At 60.3% G+C, this 22492-nt stretch overlaps 1 protein-coding gene across 1 annotated transcript; it reads right to left on the reverse strand.

Moving 5' to 3' along the window:
- Positions 1-11968: 11968 nt before the first annotated feature.
- Positions 11969-16848, reverse strand: LOC309614661 (uncharacterized protein C8orf90). The gene is made up of 2 exons (XM_082363242.1): positions 16732-16848; positions 11969-12496 (listed from the first exon to the last, which is right to left on the reverse strand). Exons 1-2 carry the CDS (start codon positions 16796-16798, stop codon positions 12015-12017), a joined length of 549 nt encoding a protein of 182 aa, XP_082219368.1. The 5' UTR covers positions 16799-16848; the 3' UTR covers positions 11969-12014.
- Between the last annotated feature and the right edge of the window lie 5644 nt (positions 16849-22492).

A 22492-nucleotide genomic window follows, 5' to 3' on the forward strand; every position in this document is an offset into this window, starting at 1 on the left:
AGTGAATGCCCACAGTAGGCCTGAGTCCACCACCGTGCACTAGATTAGACTCTGGCATGCCTGGACGTGAACCTCAGCTTGACCCTGGGCCAGCCTCCCCAGTGCTCTCAGGCACAGTTCTTCACGGGCCTGGCTGACCTGGGCGTGGACCCAGCCGTGCTCCTTTGCAGCCCTTGAGATCCCAGGCCAGCTCGCTCGTGCATTCAGCAAACCTGTGATAAAAGTCTCTTGCCTCCCAGGCTCAGTGCCAGCGCCAGGGATACAACTAGACGTAAGCTGCTGTCCCTCCTTCAGGGGCTCGGGGACCCGTGAGGACAGAAGGCGGCACGCAGCCAGGGTCTGGATTCCCAACCTGGCCGGAGAGGTGGCCCAGGAGGAGAGAGGTTTGGGGCAGGCGTAGGTGAGGAGGTGATGGGCTCAGGTTGGGATTCATGGACCCCAGGAGGCGAGATCTTTGAAAGGGGAACAAGGACCCCCGCCTCGCAGCACTGAGGACACAGTGGGGGAGGGAGAAGGAGAAGGAGGGGACTTCCTGAAGTCTTAAGGGACTTCCTGTTTCCACCAGCAAAAGGAGTGAGGTCGTTGGTACGTGTCTAAGGGCTCAGTCTGTGAACAGGCTCAGTGTTCCGTCCATGGATGGGATCGGGGCTCAGACCATGACCAGGGTCAAGGCTCAGTTAGTGCCCAGGATTGGGGCTCAGGTCATGGTCAGAGCTCAACGTGTGACTGCGATCAGGGCTCAGCCTGTGGTCAGGGATCAGGGCTCGGTATATGGCCAGGATTCAGCTTCAGTGTTTAGCCAGGGATCAGCACTCATTCTCTGGCCAAGATCAGGGCTCAGCATGTGACCAGGATCAGGGCTCAGCCTGAGACTGAGAAGTGAAAGTCAGCAAGGGCAGAGCCATCCTGGAACCCCTGCCAGGCTCCGGTGTCTGGGCACCGTCAGTGCCGTGTCTGCGAAGGGGAGAGCCAGAGAGCCTGGCTGCCGCTTCTGACAGCAAACCACGCTTGTTTTGCCTGATTTTTTTTTCTCGCTTCCCCTACACTCAGCCCAGCCAGGCAGCAGGCGAAGGTGTAATTAAAAATCAGGTTTGTTAACACGAACATGACGTACATAATATTTAAAACATCCAAGCGCCTTTAACTCGCTACTGACATGCATTTGCTCATTAAGCAGGAATTTTTTTTATGGCGACAACACTGCAAATAGCTCTTATTAAAATGCTCAAAACACCATCTGGTCCTTCACTGAGACTCTGAAGTGCTAAGAAGGTGGCCCCGCATGCCTGGAGACCTGGAGACTCCCAGCAGGGCGGCAGGATCGGTTTTCCCACCCAGCTGCCCGACTCCTCTGGGGTCCCAGTCTGCAATCTCACACTCCTCGCCTCGCTTGGTCCCAGAGCACCCGCATCTTACAGGGACTCAGAAGCCGGGAGACCGTCACCCAGATGGCGCAGCTAATAAGGGACACGCCTGAGTGTGAGCCTGAGTCTTTCTGACTCGGAGGCCCGGGCTCTCTTCAGGAGGCAGGTGGTGAGGAAGGAGCTGGGCCGCCTCACCCGTCCATGGACAAGGGGCCGTGGGGAGGACGGAGGTGGGAGAAGCTGGGCTGTCATTGTTGGGCTGCTGGGCATTCAGAAAGCGGCACCATTGCCTGGGGCCTGAGTCCACTCCCTCATGGGCTGACTGTCCCACACCGGGCGCCCCAGGATGGGGAGCGGCTGTCGGGCCTCCTGAATGGCCCTCAGGGTCGGGGCTCTGGGGTCTGCGCTGTGCCTGGCGGGGCTCTGCTGGGCGCGTGGGACAGGAGGTTTTGTGCTGCCTCCCTATCTGCTGACTCTCCAGCTCCAGAATGGCTGGGGCTGGGGCACCGTTGCCAGGAGAGCTGAGAGCGCAGGGCCCACGCAGTGCCGCCCCTGCCCCAGTGCCTCTGCGTGAGGAGCGGGGACCCAGGCTAAACCCAGCCCCAGGCAGGAGCAGGTGCGATCCTCCCGCCCTCCTCACCCTTGGGGCCCAGCCTCTGCTGCTCTTCCTCTGTCCGCTCCCACCCCACTCCTCTGCCTCCTTCAGCCACTGGGCAAGATCCCCGTGCCAGGACAGACTTACAGACACAAGAGAGCCCGAACCCTGGCCTCAGGACCCTGCCCTCAGGTGGTCTGCAGTAGGAGGGAAGGTCAAGAGCTGGCTGGCCTCAGCGGGATGCAGGCGGCCACCTCCCTGCCCACGCCCACGGCAGACATCACCAATCAATCAGGGTGCATGTCTGGCTGGGCTGAGAACTTGCTTCAGGATCTTCTCAACACCGAAGCAGAGGAAGCCCGGACCCACGGTGCAGCATGAGCCACAGCGCAGAACCTACCTGCCATCCCCCCAGTGACACGGGGCAGGAATCGGCACTGAGGGCTGGAGGTGCGGCTCCGACTCTGGCCGAGGTTCCAGCCCACGGGTCACCTCGCCAACGTAGGAGACCACAGAGCATTTGCTTTGGCCCCGTGCACGCAGACACGCAAGACTCAGCCCTGCCAGGAGCAGATGGCACACAGCAGAGAGGATCACTCAGAGTGACAACAGTCCCAGGGGAGAGCCCCGGGGGATCCCAACCCGGGGTGTGGGAGCATCCACGAAGGCTTCCTGGAGGAGGTGTGCAAAGCAGGTGGGAGTGACCAGGAGACTACCCATGCCAGAGAGGTGGACAGCGGAGAGCGGGGAGGTACCCGGGCGCCCGGTGGTGGCGTGGGGGTGAGGGAAGAGTCATTGACTCCCGGGGGCCATGGGCACACGGGGCCCAGGGGGACAGCACCTGCACCTCACCTCTGAGCTTTTGTGGGCTTAGAGGTGCTCGCCAGGAGCACAGACCCGGAGGTGGGAAGACAGATGCGGTGCTGGCACAGGGGGCGGAGGTGCGGGAGTGGTGCGGTAGCCACGAGAAGGCTTAAAGGGAGGACAGGGCCGGGCCCCACTGGGCAGGGTGGGGCTGGTGAGAGGGCAGAGACCAGCCAGGAGGGAAGGGAGAGGCAGAAGGAGGCAGGAGGGGCTGCAGAATGCTGTGTCCTGCCCCGCCCCGCCCCCCAGCCCCTCCGAGCAGCGACTTCTGCGCCTTCGAAGGGGCCTTGTGGACACATGTCCCAGCTGGGCTGGTTCTCAGCTTGGGGGCCTCAGGAGAGTCCCTAAGCCCTCTCAGACTCAGTGTCCTCATCAGTAAAATGGGCCTAAAATCACAGAGCTCAGAGAGTTGAGGGGACAGACAGGGGCGAGGGGGGCAGAGCTTCAGGAACTGTGAAGGCTTTTGTGTTATTTGTGACCACAGACACACACACACACATGCACACGCCTGCACACATACACAGATGCATGTGCACACGCATACACACGAGCACGCACACGGGCTCACATCTGCACACCCACCCACGTGCACAGACCCTCATGCACACTCGCGCTCGGGGCTCCGCACACCTGTTCTCGCGCCCCAGTCTTCACAGGTGTGGCCTCAGGCAGGACTAACAGACATCAAACCGTTACCCCGATTATACCCCGATTATAAGAAAACACCGACCAAATATTCCAGTTAATAAACTGATTTCAGACCCGATAAAAAGGAAAACACAGAAACAACGTTCAACGCTTGAAACGCGCAGAAAGCCCTCCGAGTATCCTCTGGGTCCTGGGAGGTGAGCCCACCCCTTCCCTCCCCGACACCCCACCCAGCCTGACCTCCCAGCAGTGAACCTGGGACAGACCCATCCTGGCGTGCAAGGTTGGGGCTGGCCTGGGGGCTCGGCGAGCGGGGGCTCCCCCTCCTGCTCCCTTCCCAAGCAAGAAGTGGCAGTTTTTAGAAAGTGTCAACTTATTCCCAGCTGTTGTTGCCAAAAAAGGAAAAAAAGAAAAAACTCTCCTCGGTTTCAAGGAAACCCACAACAACTTCAGAAAACCGCGTGAGCATGATGGAGGTGCTCATTTTCCTGAATATTCAGCAGAGGCCAGAGGCCCCACGTTTGTCACACGCAGTTTAGAGCCTGGGGGAGTGGGCCGGGCAAGCCAGGCCGGGGACCCCTTCAGGGTCTGGCGTGGTTCCTCCCCTGGCGACGGGCAACGCCAGGCTTCCTGAAAGGCAGCCTCTTTTCTCTTAACTCCCAGGAATAATGGCTCTTGACATAAACGACTCCCGCTAGCAATTAGCTTTGATTAATGTAGAACTGGGCTGCAGAAGTGCAGGAAGTTTGCCTGGGGGGGAGGGTGGGCGAAGATCGCATATTCATGCATTTGGAACAAACTCGAGTTGAACAAGAGGGAGGGAGCTCCTGGGGAATTTTTCTAGCACTCTCGGCCTGGGAACCGGCTGAGGCCAGCCTGGCCGGTGACTGATGGCAGGGTGGGGGTTAGAGGACTGAGGCCCACCCCAGGGACACTCGCCCGGCACAGACACAGGTGCCTGAGGCTCCAGGCCCAAGACCTCGATGGCTAGGGGAGATGCCGGCAGTCCTGCGGCTGGGGCCAGGCTGAGCGTGGACACCTCCGTCCCCTCCTCCAATTAGCACGACAGTTAACCCCACACCGTGCACCCCTCACTCTGTCCCACAGATGAGGAGACCGGGGATCGGGGAGGTCAGGGAGCTTGGCCAGGGCTCAGGGCCATCACAGGAGGCATGGACTTTGGAACCTGAAACCTGCTGGTCACTCTGCCCGGCCATGGTGGCATACCTTAATCTCCCCCACTGGGAAAGTGGGGAGCGATGGGACCGGCCTGGTCTGGGGCTGGGATGCTCTGGGGCCCCTCTCTCCTGGGGCCCACAGGAGCCCAGCAGATCCTTGAATGTCAGGATACCCTGTAAACCTCCAGCCCGCACCCTCATGGGTGAAACCTGCCGTACCACACCCCCTCTCTGCCCCCCAGGCCCGTCGCCAGGATTCCCATTAACTCTATGGTGGTGGGAGAGAAGGCATGCCTGGGCCGTCAGCTCCTCTTCTTAATTTAATTTCAGGGCTCGTTAGCATTCAGTAATTAAAGGCCATGGGAACCCTCATCGCCCCGGCAACAGCCCAGAACTGGGGCCTCAGATGGGCCTCAGCAGCTCCTGCTGGTGAACCAGCCTCGGGGTCGAGTGTCAGCGCTCCCATTTCACAGATGAGAAGCCTGAGGGCCTGCCAAGCCGAGGGGCTCCAAGCGCACCCCTCCTGGGCCGTTCGAGCATCTCTGCCAGCGCCGGACAGGTCTTCCTTCTGTGCTGAGCCTGTGTCCCGCATGCCCATCTGCCTGCAGGCCTCCACCGTGCTGAGCCTGCCGCCGCCTCGGGGTCCCCCAGGCTCCCCCAGGCTCCCCAGACGGCCTCCTCTGCAGCCTCCCCATCCCAGGGGACGGAAACTCCATCCTTCCCGCTGCTCCAGCCCAAACCTTGGGCCTACCTGACTTCTCTCCCTCTCTCTGTTCACATTAACCTTCAGGAAACCCCACTGGCACCACCCCCATTCCGCTCGGGAGATGCGTGGCTCAGCTGGATTATTGCAACAGACTCTAGCTCTCCCCTCCTCTGTGGAGCCCGCCTCTGAACCTATTTCAACCCATGGCAGCAAAGTGATCCTTCTAGACCAGTGTTTCTCAGCCTTTCTTCCGTTATCTCCCCCCAACACCTAAGGAGTCTTTTTAGACATGTTTTCCTGATTTGCCCCCCATGAAATTTTCATACCACAGATGAACTGTGCACCTCTGCATGTACTACATGCATATGTGTGCTTCAGGCATGAAGAGTAAAATTTCTTCACCGCCTGCCAAGAACCAGGTTTTCCCCTTGGGGGCAAAATCACCAACCCCCCTTATGAGTCCATGTTTTAAAGCATTAATGAGACGGTGTCATTTCTCTGCTCCAAACCCACCCATGGGACAAGCCAAAGTCCCATTAATCAGGTCCTGATCCCACAGGAGAAGCCGGCACCCTCCACTTCCGCCCACCTGGGCTCCCCTCCCCCAGTCTGCCTCCCCCCCCTTCCCTGGGGGCTCTGATCGAATCTCCCTTCTCTGATGGCCTCCATCCCCCGCCTGCCCGCCCGACGCCCCTCGAGCCTCTCAGCACCCCTGGACGGCAGCATTCCTGTGGGCCTGCGCCACCCACCCCGCAGGGCAGGGGCTCCTGGCCTCGCTCCCTGCCAGGTCCCAGAGCAGAGAGCCCGTCAAGTGCTTGGTGACACCATGGAAAGCAGTAGAAGGTGGGCTTCCCTGGTGGCGCAGTGGTTGAGAGTCTGCCTGCCAATGCAGGGGACACGGGTTCGAGCCCTGGTCTGGGAAGATCCCACGTGCCGCGGAGCGACTAGGCCCGTGAGCCACAACTACTGAGCCTGCGCGTCTGGAGCCTGTGCTCCGCAACAAGAGAGGCCGCGATAGTGAGAGGCCCGCGCACCGCGATGAAGAGTGGCCCCCACTTGCCACAACTAGAGAAAGCCCTCGCACAGAAACGAAGACCCAACACAGCCATAAATAAATAATTAATTAAAAAAAAAAAAAAAAGCAGAAGGTGCCTCGGGGCAGGATGAGCCTGGTTTAATGCTCTGCTGTCGCCCTCCTGCAATTTTACTAATTTTGAACAAGGGCCCCCCGTCCCCCGTCTCATTTTGCACTGAGCCTGCACACTCTGCAGGTGCCCCTGCCTGTGTCAGTCGGGAGAGGCTAGCTTCGCTGCAGGAGGAAACAACCCCCCAGGTCTCAGGGGCTGGGGCAACAATGGGCTATTTCTCACTCACGCTGCAGGTGCTTCCGGGACTCAGGGTGGTGGAGGAGGCACTGTCCCCAGTGCCACCGGTCACGTGGCAGAGGGAAAAAGGACTCCAGGGGGTCTCGCCCTGGCAGGAAGCGCTCTAGCCCAGAAGGGACAGATGGCATGGTGACCGCGACTCACTGGCCAGCACTGGTCACCGATCCCACCCAGCCGCAGGGGCCTGGCAGAGCAGCCGCCACCCGGGGAAGGGCCAGAGGCAGGACAGGAGGCATTTGGTGAAGTACACTAGGGACCGCAGGGAGCCGCTCTGGCCCTGGTTCCACAGCCCTACTCCGAGCCAGAGCCGAGGGGGAGGCCCTGACCTCGGCCTTGAGCTCTTCATAGGCGCAGCTGCCACCGGCCTCCACCCTCACTGTCATTCCAGGCTGAACACGGACTGCATGTAAGGGGGAGGGACCCAAAGTGGTCCTCGCAGCAACTCAATTAATCCTCCATCGGAAATTCTAACACGATCAATTCGGGGAGCCGGCCGACATCATAACACAGTAATTAGGAACAACTTTCAACTCCCGGCTTCCTTTGAAGATTGTAATTGCAATTAATTAAGCACCCTCACTGCTTCTCAGAGTCTGTTCTCAGGAAACTGGAGCAGAGGTGGGGGAGGGGGGCCCTGACCCCTGTTCCCAGCAGCCCAGAGATCAAAGGGAGCCGCCTCCTTTGGATACGGAAGGCCGTGAAGCCTCCTGTCTCCCCGGGAACCCCGTGGTGGCTGGGAGGTAGAGGGAACCTACCCTGCACCCTGACTACTGCCCTCCTCCTGGGGACCCCCAAGTTGCCCAGTCCCTCTGCTCAGCAAGGTTACAGCCCCGGGTCACATTCGCACATTCAGAGTTCCCACTGCTGCCGAGCAGGTTCTAGGAGCAGAGGTCCCGAGTGAATGCTGACAGGTCACATCCCTGCCCCGCGTGTTGCTGCGCCAGCGGTGATGCGAATGACCTGGCGAGGCTGCCGGTGCCCTGAGCAGGGGGCGTGGAGAGGAGGTGTGTTCTGGGCTCCGGGGTGGGGAAACAGGACCCTGGACAGAGGAGGGGCGGCCACCCTGGGTAAAGACAAGGGAACAAGTGCTAGCCGCTGGCAGAGTGGACGATCCCGGTGGAATCAGCTGCCTCTCTGTGGGCTCTCACCGTGTGCCAGGCCGACCCAGGGGCCAGACCAATGAGATCGCCCACCTCCACCCCCCAGCAACCCACCCGGAAGCACCGTGAGTACGCTCCTACCTACTGCTGAAGCCCCAGATTAGTGATGACCAAAGGCTGCCAGGCCGGTGGGTGGAGGACCCAGTATCCTAGCAGAGGTCCGTCGTCCCCCGGAGCCTGGACTGCAGCCGCTGCCCATCCCAGGGAGTACCAGGGCCCAAGATGACAGCAGTCGGCCCCTGACACAACAGCCACAATATTCAGTGCAGACCACCAGGCGTTGTTCTGAGAAGACAGCAGAACCTTCTGGCAAGTCAATGGGAGGATGGTGTGGGTGAAAGGTTGCCACCCAGATCCAGGGTCTGCAACTTTCAAAAGTGTTTCCCTCCAATTTCCAAAAATAATTGGAAGCATCATTCTTAAAATTCTAACCCCTCAGCCTAAGACTTGAAAGCCAGCCCAGGATAAAACAGTGAAGCCAGAGGGAGAGGCACGCTGCCTGGGAGATCATGCCTGAGGAAGGTTAGAGCAGCGGGGCACAGATGTGCTTTGAGCATCCCAGCAGCCAGAGCAAAAAGGGCAAGGTGAGGGCTCCATGGCTCTCCCGGTGGTGGAGGGCAGCAAGAGACCCTGTGTCCCAGAAGGGACCGCCCAGACACGCGTCTAAGGGGCAACGAGCAGATGTCCTGATGTCTCCCAACCCCCAACCCAGGGGCTTCTTGACACAGGAAGTCTTCCCTCTCCAAATGCTCTGCCCTAGCACTGGACCCGGCACTGAGTGGGTGGTCACCAGACAAATTAGATGATCAACCCTGCTTCACATGAAACAGCAGAGGGCCTACTATCGCCATTTCTGACCAAGCTTCTCCCCGGGAACAGCATATTTAATTGGAAGAGAAAATGCGTGATTTGGCAGAAGAAGTCAGCCCTGGGGCCAAATCCCAGTGCTCACATCTCCTGGCTATGATGGACACGGCGGTCATCTCCCCACCATCCCTTCCGTCCGCCTCAAGCTGGTCCACCATAGTGTTCCTGGCCTTGTTCTTAGAATCCAGTCAAGGTAATCCCACCCTCTGGTCACAGGGACTGGTTCAGGAAACACAGGCCTAGGCCAATCAATACAGGGTACTCTCTGGTTCAGAAGTGGGCACATGACCTTACTGGACCAACAGGCCACTCAGGGAGGCTTCTTGGGGCTTGAGGCAGGTTCATTCTTCCATGAGAGCTCTGGGGAACCAGTGGCCTCTCTCCTTCTCAGCGGCCAGGGAGACTGAAAAGGCAGGAGGTGCATCAGCCATGCTGCCACCATTGAGGTAACTAGTCTGAGGGCTAGAGCAAACCTTGAGCCCCTGGATCACACCTTACCTGAAGCTCAGCTTATTTCTGGACCGTCCAGTTACATGAACCATTTTTGAAATTTCTGTGGTCTAAGCCTGTTGAAGCCAGGCCTTCTGTGGCTATAACGTGGAGTTCTAATAACATGCTGGCTTATAGTCTTGGGCACGTCCCTTCCCCTCTCTAGGCCCCAGGGTCCTCTTCCATCCACTGACCTCACGGAACTGCAGGGAGGATGAAATGATGCAGTGAATGTGAAAGGGCTTTGGGATTCTAGAGCCTTGTGCCCCCATAACGGGGAGGCCGTTCACCGAATAGTGAGCCTCCCTTCTTGCTCACCATGCTCTGGCCTCACAGCCCCTGTTTCCAGTCCTGTGACCCTTGAAGCTTTTTTTATTGCCCAGCCTTTGCCCAGGCTGTCCCCGCTGCCTGGAGCACCCTTCCCCAGAGTTCACATGACTGGCTCCTCACTCTTCCAACCTCAAGCACCACCTCCTCCGAGAGGCCCTCATGACCACCCTGTTTGAAATGGGGTTGCCCTTATTCATTTTCTTCATAGTACTTACTGCTGTTTTGCTTTTGTTTTAAAATTACATTTGTTTCTTTAATAGGTTACTTATTTGGGGTCTTTCTCCCCTAGGTCAGTGCTTCTCAAACTAGTGGTGATAAAGGACCGCCTTTTTAAATTTCCAATCTGTCACAGACCAATACTTTCATAAACTACATTTCTAGAAAAATTTCTACTTAAAGAATATACTAAATATAAACCCCAAATTCTTATTATTACACTTTACAGTCATAAAACTACTCTGACAACTTGTTGTAAAAGTTTCTAAATGGTTACTCCCGATTTCTGCTGCTTTCGGGCGAGGTGCGTGCTTGGTCCCCGCAGGACAAGGGAGGTAGTGATTAAACACTGGCTTCCCAGGGCTTCCCTGGTGGCACCGTGGTTACGAATCCGCTTGCCAATGCAGGGGACACGGGTTCAAGCCCTGGTCCAGGAAGATCCCACATGCCGCAGAGCAACTAAGCCCATGCGCCACAACTGCTGAGCCCGGGCACCATAACTACTGAAGCCCGCGCCTAGAGCCTATGCTCTGCAACGAGAAGCCCCCGTAATGAGAAGCCCACTCACCACAACAAAGAGTAGCCCCCACTCATCACAATTAGAAAAAGCCCACGCACAGCAACAAAGACCCAACGCAGCCAAAAATAAATTAAAAAAAAAAAAAAACACTGGCTTCCCTGTCCCCGGGGTGGGATGGCAGTGAGGCATGCCCCACGCTGTCTCCCGGGGTCTCCAGAGGGACCTCCAGTCGCCCACAGGCCTAACTAGCTGTACGTCACGCCCTTCATTGGCTTCTTTCCCTTCTCTGTCTCACTTCCTCCGTCCCCTACCTGTGTTTCCAAGTGTCGCCTCCCAAATAAACCACTGCACTCAAATCTACGTTTAGGGACTGCTTCTGGGGCAACCCAAACAATTAATACACAACATAGGATATATGATCCCTACTGCTGTTAATTGCTGTTACCCCATCAGGATTCACATGCTTAAGGACTACAGTGTAACCATCACGCGTCTCTATAAAATTGGAGAGAGGAGTCCACAAGAGGAAAGGAAACTGGAGCAGTGCTGGGGTTCTTATGGGGCCACCAGCAGAGGAGAGGGAAGCTGAGGACCCCTCTTGGAGAGGCTGAGCCCCTCTCCTCCAGAGCTAAGCATTTCCTGTCACCGGTTCTCCTGCAAACCAAGCAAGACTTTGGAGAAACCATTTCTGCCCACGACCAGAAAGCTATAAATAACTCCTGGATTAGAAGAAAGGAAGAAAAGCTCTGATTCCATCTGCACTTGAGTGAGAATGCGTCCTCCCAGCCCACCCCACCTCGCCTGCACACCTGGAATCCAAACCCCCAACGAGAGGAAACCTGGGCCTTTGGTCTACAGGTCAGAGGAAGAAACCACTGGGGTCCTGCATGCAGCAGCTCTGCCTGGCCGCTCGCCTCCCACAGTAGACAGGCCCCTGCCAGGGCTTGTCACCTACAGAGGGAGATGCACCCAGGATGGAAGCCAGGTCACTGATGGCCGTTCCGGCCCAGCCAATTCTCTCAGCCCCACAAGGGGACGGGGGGCAGGAGGCACGCCCTTCTCCACAGAGCCAGTGTGGAGGCCAGCAGGAAAGCAGAAGCCTGGGGACTGTGCCTGTGGTGTTCCCACCCCGGCATCCCTTTCCCTGTCACGTCCCCTCCCCCACCCACCCTGTGCTCCAACTCCGGGTGGCCCTTCCCCTCTGCTCTGCTACCCGTTGCCCTTCCCTCTGCCTCTCCACCTACCCCCCACTCCAGATCCTGATGCCGCTCTGTCATGGAAAACAGGAAGCCTGCTGAACTTGGAATCAGACACACGGGAACCAAATCCCAGCTGCATCCTGGAGGAGCTGGGACCTGGGGTCCCGACCTGCAGGATGGGAGCGCTAATGCCCACCACAGGGCAGTGGCCGGGCCCCAGAGGGCCACCACCCCCTGCTATCCCGGGTCCTTTCCCTCCCACATCCACTCCTGGCCTGGCCAGCCCGCCCCCGCGGCCTTTCCCACTTACCCCCCTCGCTCATTATCCCCTTGGGACAAAGTGGACCTCCCGCACCACCGCTGACGCTGTCTGGCCCCCCCGGGCGGCCCTGGGGGTCTAGCTGGCACCAGATGCCCGTCCGGGTGTGTCCGGCAAAGAGCCTCGGGGCGGGAGAAGCAGAGGCACTCTTTATTCATTTTCTCGGGGCCCGCGCTAACCCAGCCTGGGGGCGCCCCCGCCGGGGGAGGCGGCCTCAGGCCCCACGGGCCCCGGGAAGGCGCTGCCGGGGGTGGGCGCGGGCAGGAGCTGCGGGAGGCCGGGCCGGTGGCCGCTCCCCGCGTGCACATAGCTCAGCGCCAGCTGCTCCAGGCGCCGCCTGCGCAGCGCCGCCTGCGCCGTGTTGTGCAGGGGCCGCAGCAGCGCGGGGGGCGGCGCGTCCGGGCCCCGCAGCAGGAAGTCGAAGCCCGTGCGGTCGTGCGGGTCGTAGAAGAGCGGCCCGCGGGCCGGGTCGGGCCCCGGGGGCCAGGCGAAAGGAAAAGGCAGCGTGAAGTCCTCCGTGAGCACGCGGATGGCGAAGTCGTCCTCCTTGCCCAGCGCGCAGTAGGCGCGCCCGATGCCGCGGAAGTGCTCCTCCCAGAGCTGTGCGTCCCCGCAGTAGATGTCCAGGAACGGGGGCTCCGGGGTCGCGGCGGGACCTGCGGGAAGGGGTCATAGAGCGGCTGGGATACGCGACCACCTGAAACTGTCGGGGTGTCGAGGAAAGAGAAGGGAGAACCCGCCACCTGGCTGAACCGTGAAGACCAAGAGAGGCCACGTGGAGGCTGAAAGGGGCAGGGGAGGCGCATCCCCAGGGACAGCACCAAGGAGCTAGGAGGGGCAGAAAGGCCTTAAGGGTGTAGAGTATGGCTACTAAATACTATTTGGGCGGAAAGTTCCAGAAGGAGAGGAGTCTGGATAGTTTGGCGGGACCACACAGGGCCTGCTGTGGACATGGGTTCATCCCCAGACAGTGGACTGGGGCAGGGGTGACCTGGTGGCTCTTGGTTGAAAGTTGCTCCTGGGCCCCCCCTGCAGAGGATGGACCATGGCGGCCCAGCTGGAGGTCGGGGCAGATCCAGGATGAAGCAGGACAAGCACAGGATGAGTACTCAGCGGGGCGGACACTGAGGGGCCAATGCAGGGCCTTGTCGATGGAGGTGGGGAGGAGCCCTGCCTGGGCACAGCGACCCTGGGACGCAGCGGGCAGAGCAGCTTCACCCGGGAGAGGGGTCAGGTTGGAAGCTGGGCTGGTCTGTGCCTGTTGGACAGCACCCACCCCCACCCCAGGAGCACGTCCCAAGAGAAATGGGGACATCTCTGATCTCTGTGACTCACACGAGGATTCCCAGGCTGCGGGGGTCTGGTGAAATCTAGGGGTCCGCTCTCGGAGAATCACGTGTGTATAGACACAGCACTGTGCCCTGGTTTGGGGTCCCTGCACCCTTGAAGCCCATCCACGGCCCCAGGCAGCAGCCCAAGCTGCTCTTCCATGCCCACACCTTGTCTGGGCTGCTGAGCCAGCTCTGGGCCCCTCGTTCAGGAGACCTTTCCTTCCTTCCTCCCTTCAGCAAAGCCTTAGCTCTGGGGGTACTGAACTGAACGAAGCAGCCATGGGCCCTCTCTGGGTATAGACAAGCCTCAGGCTCCCCGGGGACAGGCAGGACCGGGGGGCCTTGGAGGAGGTGATGAATGAACCTCTGACCATGAATTCTCAGCTCCTCCTCCCAGCACCCCAGCGAGGGGGTGACAGTACTCAGGCCGTTTTACTGGTGAGGATACAGACCCAGAGAAGACACACGCTGAACTGACTCGCAACCCCAGCTGCGCGATGTGATCACGCTGCACTGGGCCACCCCCACCTGGCTCAGGAGCCTCTGGACGGTGATTCTCCCCCATTCACACAAGTACCCTGGGGCACCTACTGTGTGCCCAGCTCCACCGCAGCTGCGAACAACGCACAATCAGCTTCTCCCGCGCCAGGGCCGGGAGTCGGCAGACCTGGGTCAGGGGTCCTACCTTCCACCTGGGAGAGCCTGGACTAGTCTTATAACTTCCTTGAGCCTCAGTTTCCCCTTCTGAAAAATGGAAACAATCAAGCCTGATCTGCCACCCTCGCAGATGAGGCCATGACGAACCTCTTTGTCACTGGAAAGTGCTTTCGTGGCTCAGTCCCGCAGGCAACACCAAAGCAGCTGCTCCCAGAGCCGCAGACACAGGTGGGAGAGGTGGTGGACTGGCTCTGAGCAGGGTGTGAGGCCAGAGGGGCCGGCTTGGGGCCCATAGCACTCAGCACCGTGGACAGATCCAAGGCAGCCTTGCAGGAGCCTCAGATTCTGATGGGCAGAATGGCGGTGCCCCCATCCCAGGCAGCCTGCCCCGTCCACCAGGACACCTCCTCCCTGAAGATCTCCAGGGTGAGCAACTGGAGGCACAGCACTGCCCTGGTGTCCAAAGCACTGGCCTGGCCTCACACTCAGTACCAGCAGGTGGGTGGGCTGTCGGGAGGGGCTGTGGGGTGTTGCTGTGGGCTGGGGGTGAGAAAAGCTGTGGAGAAGAGGGGAACTGTGGACGGGCCTCCAGGAGAGGAGAGGAGTGGGCCCCGGGGCACAGGAGAGGAGTGACACCCTCTGACTTGCACTTAGCCAGGTGAGTCCGGTGGCTGTGGGGCAGACAGGTGAGGGGTAAGGGCAGCAGCACAGAGGCCGTGAGGCAGCCAGGGCAGAGGGGCTGGGGGCCCAGCCAGGGTGGCGGAGAGAAGTGCTCAGATTCTGACTGTGTCTTGAAGGTGGAACCCACAGGATCTGCTGATGGAGGGGCTGGTGTGGGGGGGGGCGGTGGGGAAAAGGGAAGACACGGACGTTTCTGGTCTGAGCAGCTGGAGGAAGGAACCCCCATTTACTGAGAGAGGAGCAGCTTGGGGCTGGGGTGTCAAGCGTCTAATTTTGAACAGGTGATACCTTCAGACAGGCTGGGGACGAGGTGCGGAGGATAGTCAGCTAGAGTCTGGAGTTGAGGTGGGGTCGGGCTCCAGGCTGGAGACAGACAGACCCCGAGGAGATGGTATTGAAAGGCACAGGGAATCCCCTGGCGGTCCAGTGGTTAGGACTCTGCGCTCTCACTGCCGAGGGCCTGGGTTCAGTCCCTGGTCAGGGAACTAAGATCCCACAAGCCGCGCAAAAAAAAAAAAAAAAAAAAAAAAGCCACAGAACTGGATGAGATCGTGAGAAGAAAGAGAAGAGGCCTGAGAAGTCAGCCTGGGCCCTACCCTCACTGGGTCAGGGAGAGGAGGTAGAGCCGGCAGGGATGCAAGAGGAGAACCTCCGGGAGCGCGCGGGGTTCTGGGAGCCAAGCGAGGAGGAGAGGAGGTCCTGAGCCGCGCACCGCCCACGCGTCACGTCCAGCGGGACCAGAGAACGGACCTCGGGTTCAGCAGCATGGAGGTCATCCCTGACCCCGACCATAGCTGCTGGAGCTGAGGGACTGGGTCCAGTGGGTTCCAGAGCAAATGGGAGGGAAAGACTGGGAGACAGCAAGTATAAATAACCTTTTCCAGGAGTTTTGCTAAAAATGGGGAGCAGGGAAATAGGGCGGTAGCTAAAAGGGAAGTGGGGTCAGGAGACAGGATATATAACCGCATGCTTTTAGGTCCATGGGAAAGACCTCATGAAGAGAGAAAACATCAGGAGGCAGGAGAGGAGGGTGGAGAGGTGCTGGGGTCATGGCCGTGGGCAGGAGGCAAGGCTGGGACAAGCGGAAAGCTGGCCTTGGCTGGGAGAGGGGTGAGTGGTGCAGGAAGCGGGCAGGGAGCACAGAGCCCCAGGGCACAGGTGCGGTTGGGTGCGCCCGAGGTGCCGGGAACCTGTGGGAATCTTCTTTCTTTGTGAAAGAGTGAGTGAGGCCAGCAACTGAATGTGAGGAGGGAGAGCGGGATGGGGGCTGTGGAGGGACGTGCAAGGTGGTTGCTAGGAGAGAGGAGGGACTGGACGGGAGGAGGGATGCAGTGGGACCCGCAGCTCTTCACGCAGGTCCCCCTGCAGCTTGCAGTCAGGAATTTAAAGAGAGCGTTAGCGTGGTTGAGTTTATCCCCAGCTTCGCTCAGCTGTATGGGTGCAGGCGAGGAGTAGGCGGAGAGCTGGGGGGCGGGGGGGTGGGGCTGGTACAATCAAACGAGAGAGGGCCCAGGGAAGGAGGATGTGTGTGAGGGTGTGATGATCATGGCAGAGCTGGATGAGCAGGGTGGGGGGGAGCAGAACAGGCTGGAGGAGGCGGGAAACAGGCTGGAAACAGTGGACTGCGGTTCCGCCCACAGAGTGCTGGGGTCCCGGTCCTGAGATCCGGGTCAGGACCCAGCTGCAGTCTGGATGCTGACAAGGCCAAGGACATGACCAGGGTGTAGGTGGCTGGGTGGGGGGACTGAAGGGCCAGGAGAAGGAGGAGATCACCAATGCGATGACAGCAGAGATGGAGAGAGGGTCAGTGGCCAGAGTCCAAAATTCAAGGGGTGGAGGAGGATGACCTTGGGTGGGCGTGGATGACTGCCCTCTCCAGCACGCAGTGGGGGTGCACCGCTGAGGACCTGGGACCAGCCCTGGGATTTTAGGGAGGGGGTGGAGGAGGGGGGCCAGAGAATGAACAGGAAGGGACCCTGAGGAGTGAGGAGGACCTTGGCCCACCTCCAGGCTCAGGGTCCAAGGGCTGCAGGACAGCAGGAAGAACCGTCAGGGGATGAGGTCTCCGCCCCCACCCTGGCCCTGCCCTGGTCAGCGACCCTGGAGGAGCCGCTCCCCAGGAAGAGGGGGCGGAGCCACTGCCGCCTTTCCCACCTTCTCAGAGCCCCGGCTGCCGCGGGCACCCCTTTCTCCTCCGTCCCTCCCCCCACCACGCGTCTCACCTGGAGCGGCTACAGGACGAGGGGGCAGACCTGCCAGGCTGGGGTCCCCGGAACGGGGGGAAGCCATGTCAGCAGCCTGGGGTCAGGCTTGTTTACCTGGCTGCCCGGGAGACAGGGGGCGGGGCCTTCTGGGGAGGAGAGAACCCTGCATTTAAAGGAGCCCCACCTGGAAGTGGGCTGGGTCTGGGAGGGGGAGGGTCAGCAGGCACAGGGCCCCCTCCCCCGCACTCCCACAGCTTAGCTGACCCTGCTCAGGAGCCGTCGGGACCCCACCCCGGCACTCAGAGACCTCCGTCCCCACCGCACCGACCCACCAAGGTTAATCAGCCCCAGGAATCCCTCCCTGCTTGCTCTGAACCTCAGAGCCCCACGAGGGGCCGGACGGTCTCCAGCTCTCCTCTGACAGCCCTTGTGAGTATCTTCTACGTTCACTAACAGAACGACAGAGGCCGCGCAGGGAATGAAGAGAATCCCCCTGTGTGCCCCACGCCGGCACGAGAGGACGGCACAGTGCCCTCCTGTTCACCCTCCTGCGTGGGCCCGCGGCACGATGGCCAGGGTGCTCCCCGGCACGAGCACGAGCCCCGGGGACCGGCTCTGGGGCCCGCGTCCACCAGGGAGGCCCGGGTCCTGAGTGCCGCCGGGGATCCTGAGGCGCAACGGCCCGGAGCCCCATCAGCCCCCATGCAGGGCCGATACGCTGCCCGGCGCTCGCTGCCGCCCACCCCACCAGCACTTCCGGAGTCCCTGCCCAGCCAGGCCCCAGGCTGGGGCTCAGAGGAGGCCCGGGAGGCTGAGGACCCGGTCCTCAAGGCGCTGGTGGGCACGAGCACAGCCAGCCCTCGGGCCTCAAAGGCAGCCGTGGGCGAGCGACGCCCGTGCTTCACAGGAGCGGCCGTGCTTCCCACGGTCCCGTGCTCCAGCCACGTGGGCCCCAAGCGCCGGCCCTGGGGGCAAGCGTCGTACTGGCTCAGTTCAGCCTGGTGAGCCGCGGGTGGTGGCTCGCTATCCATACGGTGGGGCCGATGCGGGAGAAAAACCCGATACTGACGTTCTCATCCCACAGATGGGCACTGAGCACTGTGGACAGGACAGGCCTGTGAGCGGCTGCTCAACCCCAGCGTAGCAGGGGGATCGCTCAGCTGTGCTAACAAAGAGCCCCCAGTGCAGCAGCTTCAATAAGGGGGAGCCCTGCTCTGCCTCCTGCAGGTGTCCAGCCGTCCAGCCGTCCAGGTGTCCAGCCCGAGGCGGCCCTGCTCCCCAGGGCATCCAGGGCCCAGGCTCCTTCCAGCTGTGGCTCCGCCCCTCAAGGGTGTGGTCTTATCCACTGATGCCCCCATCGCATTCTCACGGCAGGGGCAGTCACAGACCAGCAGTTTCCTTCAAGAATGTGAGGGGAAACCGTGCCCTTCACTTCTCAAATCAAATGCCAGGGTGAGAATTAAGTCACGTGGTCGCTCTCGGCTGTAAGAGAGGCTGGGGGATGTAGTCCACACCTGGGCGGCCAGGTGCTCAGCATTTGGAGGGACAACTGCCAGCCTGTCACCGTAATTAAGACAGACCCAGTACGCGTTAGTTTGGGCTCCCCCTGAAGCACGTGGCATTGTTTCCTAGGGCTGCTGTAACAATCACCACGACCTTGGTGGTTTAGGACAGTATCGCTGGGATGCAGTCAAGGGCCGTGCTCCCCCCCCAGGCTCCCAGGAGAATCTGCTCTTCCCTCTCCTGGCTTCTGGTGGCTGCCAGCATCCCTTGGCATCCCTGCCTCTGTGGTCACATGGCCCCCTCCTCTTGCATCTGTGTCAAAACTCCCCCTTCCTCCCTCCATAAGGCTGCATGTGATTGCTTTAAGGGGCCACCCAGATAATCCAGATAATCTCCCCATCTGAAGATTCTTAACTTAATCACAGCCACAAAGCCCCTTTTTGCCATATAAGGTAACAATTACAGGTTCCAGGGATTGGAACATAGATCTCTTTGGGAGGTCATTATTCAGCCTAGCTCCAGGCCCTAAGGAATGATTTGAGGACAGGAGGTCATGTGGGAAGTGATCCCAGCGCACGTGGTAGGGACAGAAGGAGGCCAGTGATCAAGGGTGTTATCAGCTAAGTGGTTTCCTCTGGGAGCCACTGGGGCTCAGTCTCATTGGGCCATCCTGTCTGAGGGGTGAGGGGCTTGTCACCCTCCCACCCCATCAGTCATGAGTTAAGTGCTGCTCCCAGGAGAGTTGATTCCCTGGCATCTTCCACCAGCAGCCAGAGAGCACTTCAGACAAAGAAGCACAGGGGCTGGCCCTGAACTACAGAAATAGGAAGAGCCCAGGTGATGGGGGTGGGAGAGACCTATATCATTTGCTCCTCAGCCCCCACCTCAAGGGGCTCACAGCGGGAGAGAGAAGTAAAAGTCAAGTCAATAAATAAACACCAATCATGATGAGGATGTGGGAGGAGACTGTCAGGGAACCCTGAGGTTGGCAGTGACAGGGGGAACACCCATAGACCATCCTGTAGTCAAGGTCAGCCTCTCGGGAAAATGACATTGAAGCTGAGGGTAAAGATGGGATGTCGCATGAAGAGAGGGAAAGAGAGTTTGAGGACGTGCACGTGCAATGGCCCTGTGGCAGCAAGGAGCACAGTACCCCAAGGAACGAGAAACAGCCCAGGAGGCCAGGTGGCTGCTGAGCCGTGAGCCGAGAGAGGGGGCACCAAGGGAGAGTGGGGAGGCCAGCGGGGGCCTGGGGTCCCAACCCAAGCATTCCTTCCTCCTCCACCATGGTCACCTCCCTTCTCAGCAGCTCCCCTGCTGCAGGCTTCCCTCCCACCTCCCCCATCAGGAGAGGGAGGGGCAGAGTGGGAGGTCCAGGCTGAGGCGCACGAGGAGGAGGGGCAGGCAGGCCCGCGCACTCCCCGCTCCCCACATAATCCCCTCCTGGTGATGCCACCGCCTCCTGGTTATTTTTAAAACCTCATTTTCAGAAAGTGGAGGAGAAAACCTCTTACTTTGGCCTTTTTCCCCCTCTTTTTTCCTGTGAAAGCTTAGGAGAGGGGCGTGGAGGGAGGAGGGAGCCTGGAAGATGAGGAGGCGCCCCTGGCAGTGCGCCTGCATGGGGGCCCAGGGGCTCTGCTGACTCTGTCCCCCCCATTCCATGGGCCCCAGAGACATGAGGCAGGACCCCTCCCTGGGCAGCCTCTTCAAAGGGGCGCATCTGCTGCTTTCACCCAGCAGGCATTCTGTGCGTGCCTACTACATGCTAGAGCACGGCAGGGAGGGGACTCCGGGTCTCCACCTTCGTGGGGCACAGGGTCTAGTGGGGAGAAGGGGACAACGGGGGATCCCCAAGGCTGGGAGACTGGGGGAGGGGCAAAGGCTGCCTGGAGCAGGGCCAGGCAGGGGGCAGGAAGGGTTCTGGCAGGTGAGGGCGGCACGCATGGGCAGAACCAAGTGGGCCTGGGTGGGCTGGCAGGACACGGACTGACCCCAGGGCCTGGGGACCACGTGGGCCTGTGAGGCGGGGGCTCTGACTGCCACCGCACAGGAGACGCAGCGGGGCAGCAACTCCCTGAGCCAGGAAGTCCTAGAGCCCAGGATTGGAATCCCAGCTCTGCTCCTTGAGGCTGGGCTGAGTGTGCTCAGTGGCCTTAAACATCGCAGGAGGACGCCAGGTGGTCTGATGGAGCCACTGTGCTCCTGGGAACCATCCAGGAGGGAGCGTCTGTCTGCCTGGCCCCTCCTGTAGGTACCCCAGCCTCCACCACCCTGTGTCCCAGAGCTCAGAGTTCATGTTGAACCAACCTCAGCAGCGACAGTAAATGCTATGGGAGCCCAGAGAAATCAGGGGTGGCATCACAGAGGAGGTGACCTGAACTGGGGGTCTCCAAGGGTGAATAGGAAAGTGCGAGGAGTTTCTTTAGGAAAGCAGGGGTGGGGGGGGGGGGCGGGGCTGACACTGGTTGAAGATGGAATGGCAGACTTATTCAAGGGTGGTTATCACTACCGGTGCAGGGACCGCAGTGATGGGGGTGTACGGGGGAGAGACCAGGCTCAGCTCTGAATACGGCAGGGGCAGTGGGGATTTACAGCCAAGGAGCAGGATGGGGTGTGGGCGGGGGGCAGGGGGGCGGTCAATAGATGGAAAATTACTAAGAGGAAATATCAGGAGCAGGGCGATTCTAGCTAAATCGATGTACCAGGATTCTCACTGAAGGCAGGCCAGGTGCTCACACCTCACCTGGGGGAGGGGGGAGGGTGAGGAACCTGATCAGATGCAGGGGGGAGGGCAGGGGACAGCAGTGGGGAGGGGGTTTCTTGCCAGAACAGTATTTCACGAGGAAGTGCACAGATGGGCCCAGGAGAAGGTTCTGGAAACCAAGAATCTTTGTCAAGGGCATTCCAGGAGGAAGGCACTGCACAAGCCTCAGAGGGCTGACCTGGCTGCAGCTGGGAACTGAGTTGCGGTGGAGGGGAGGGGGGCAGAGAGACCGGGTCCGGGTAGCAGGGCAGGGGCTGGTCTGCTGGGCCCTGGGTCAGGCCCCCTCCTCGCTGGGGCAGTAACAGCAGCCTCCTGTCAGGTTCCCAGCAGGAGCCGGAGCTGGAGGGAGCCCAGGAGGGGGAGGGGCCTGTGCAAAGGCTCGGAGGTGGGAGTGAGTCGACACTCTTCCCATAGCTGCCGCCTCCCAGGGGGTAGCGGGGTCACACCCGCAGGTGTGCCAGGTGCCTGGGCGGTGGGATGCCAGGGCCCCCTCCCCACGACCTGCTGTCTGGGCTCGGGAGGGCCGCGGGGAGGGGGAGAGCCCATCACTGCAGGAACGTCTCTTCCGCCCTCCCCTCGTGTCCCTCCGCCTCGAGTCCTGCCTGGGCCCGCAGCGCCATCTGCCGGCGGAACAGGGAGGCGCGGGCAGGAGCAGCCTCGAGGCCCCTGCGAGCTCTGCTCTGGGGAGGGCCTGGTACCCTGGGAAGGCGGGTGTGAGATGGTCCATGGGCACCATGCTCACCCTGAACTGAGGTTTGAGGGCCTGAATTTGAACCTGGCTCTACCACCGACTGCTGTGTGACCTCCAGTCAGTTCCCGACCCTCTCTGAGCATCATCCCAATCCCAGGGTGGTGAGCAATCTGGCTCCCAGGTTGCTGTGAAAAGTGGCCGCCAGGCTGGGACCCCACATCCAGCAGAGGTGGTTCCCCCAGTGCTGAAGGTGCTCCCCAATTCCTGAGAGGTTCGTGGGGGAAGCAGGCATGCGACATGACCCAGCCAGGGACCTGCAACCCTGACATCTACCATTTTCAAACGTGGTGAGGGGTAGTGGGAGATGGACACGGGTCAGATCCCAGGTCTCAACAGGTGTCCCTCCCCGTGTCCCCTGGGGCTGTCTGTCCACAGAGGAGGCTCATCCACTCCCACTCCCATCCCCACCACCTATATGATGCTCAAATCCCCCCCACCCCCCAACAGCCGGCCTCCCTGGGACCCTGCAGGGATAGAAGTGTACTCCCTCTAAGGCAGCTCATTCATTACCCGGCCAGGGCTTGCTGGAAAGTTCTCCTGTGGAAATGAGATTGCAGAAAACCTGCCTCACTGTAATCTAGGTGCATTCCGAGAGCCCAGAAGGCCCAAGAGGAAGGCCTGGGACCAGGACCCACGAAATCCCCTGAGCTCGTCCCTCGAGCTCATCCCCCTCGGGGCCCAGCCTCTCTCTGTACCCCACTTTCTCCTCCCTTCTGCCTGGACCCCTGAGGAGGGGGGGCAGCCGTAGAGGACCCCAACCT

This window comes from Balaenoptera borealis, assembly GCF_965194805.1.
Source record: "Balaenoptera borealis genome assembly, chromosome: 17".
Classification (NCBI taxonomy): domain Eukaryota; kingdom Metazoa; phylum Chordata; class Mammalia; order Artiodactyla; family Balaenopteridae; genus Balaenoptera; species Balaenoptera borealis.

Excerpts from the sequence above, each read along its gene's own strand:
- LOC309614661 (XM_082363242.1), bottom strand. The coding sequence starts at position 16,798 with ATGGCTTCCCCCCGTTCCGGGGACCCCAGCCTGGCAGGTCTGCCCCCT. Across the intron at positions 12,497-16,731 it reads TCGTCCTGTAGCCGCTCCAG|GTCCCGCCGCGACCCCGGAG; the intron begins GTGAGACGCGTG and ends CCCTTCCCGCAG.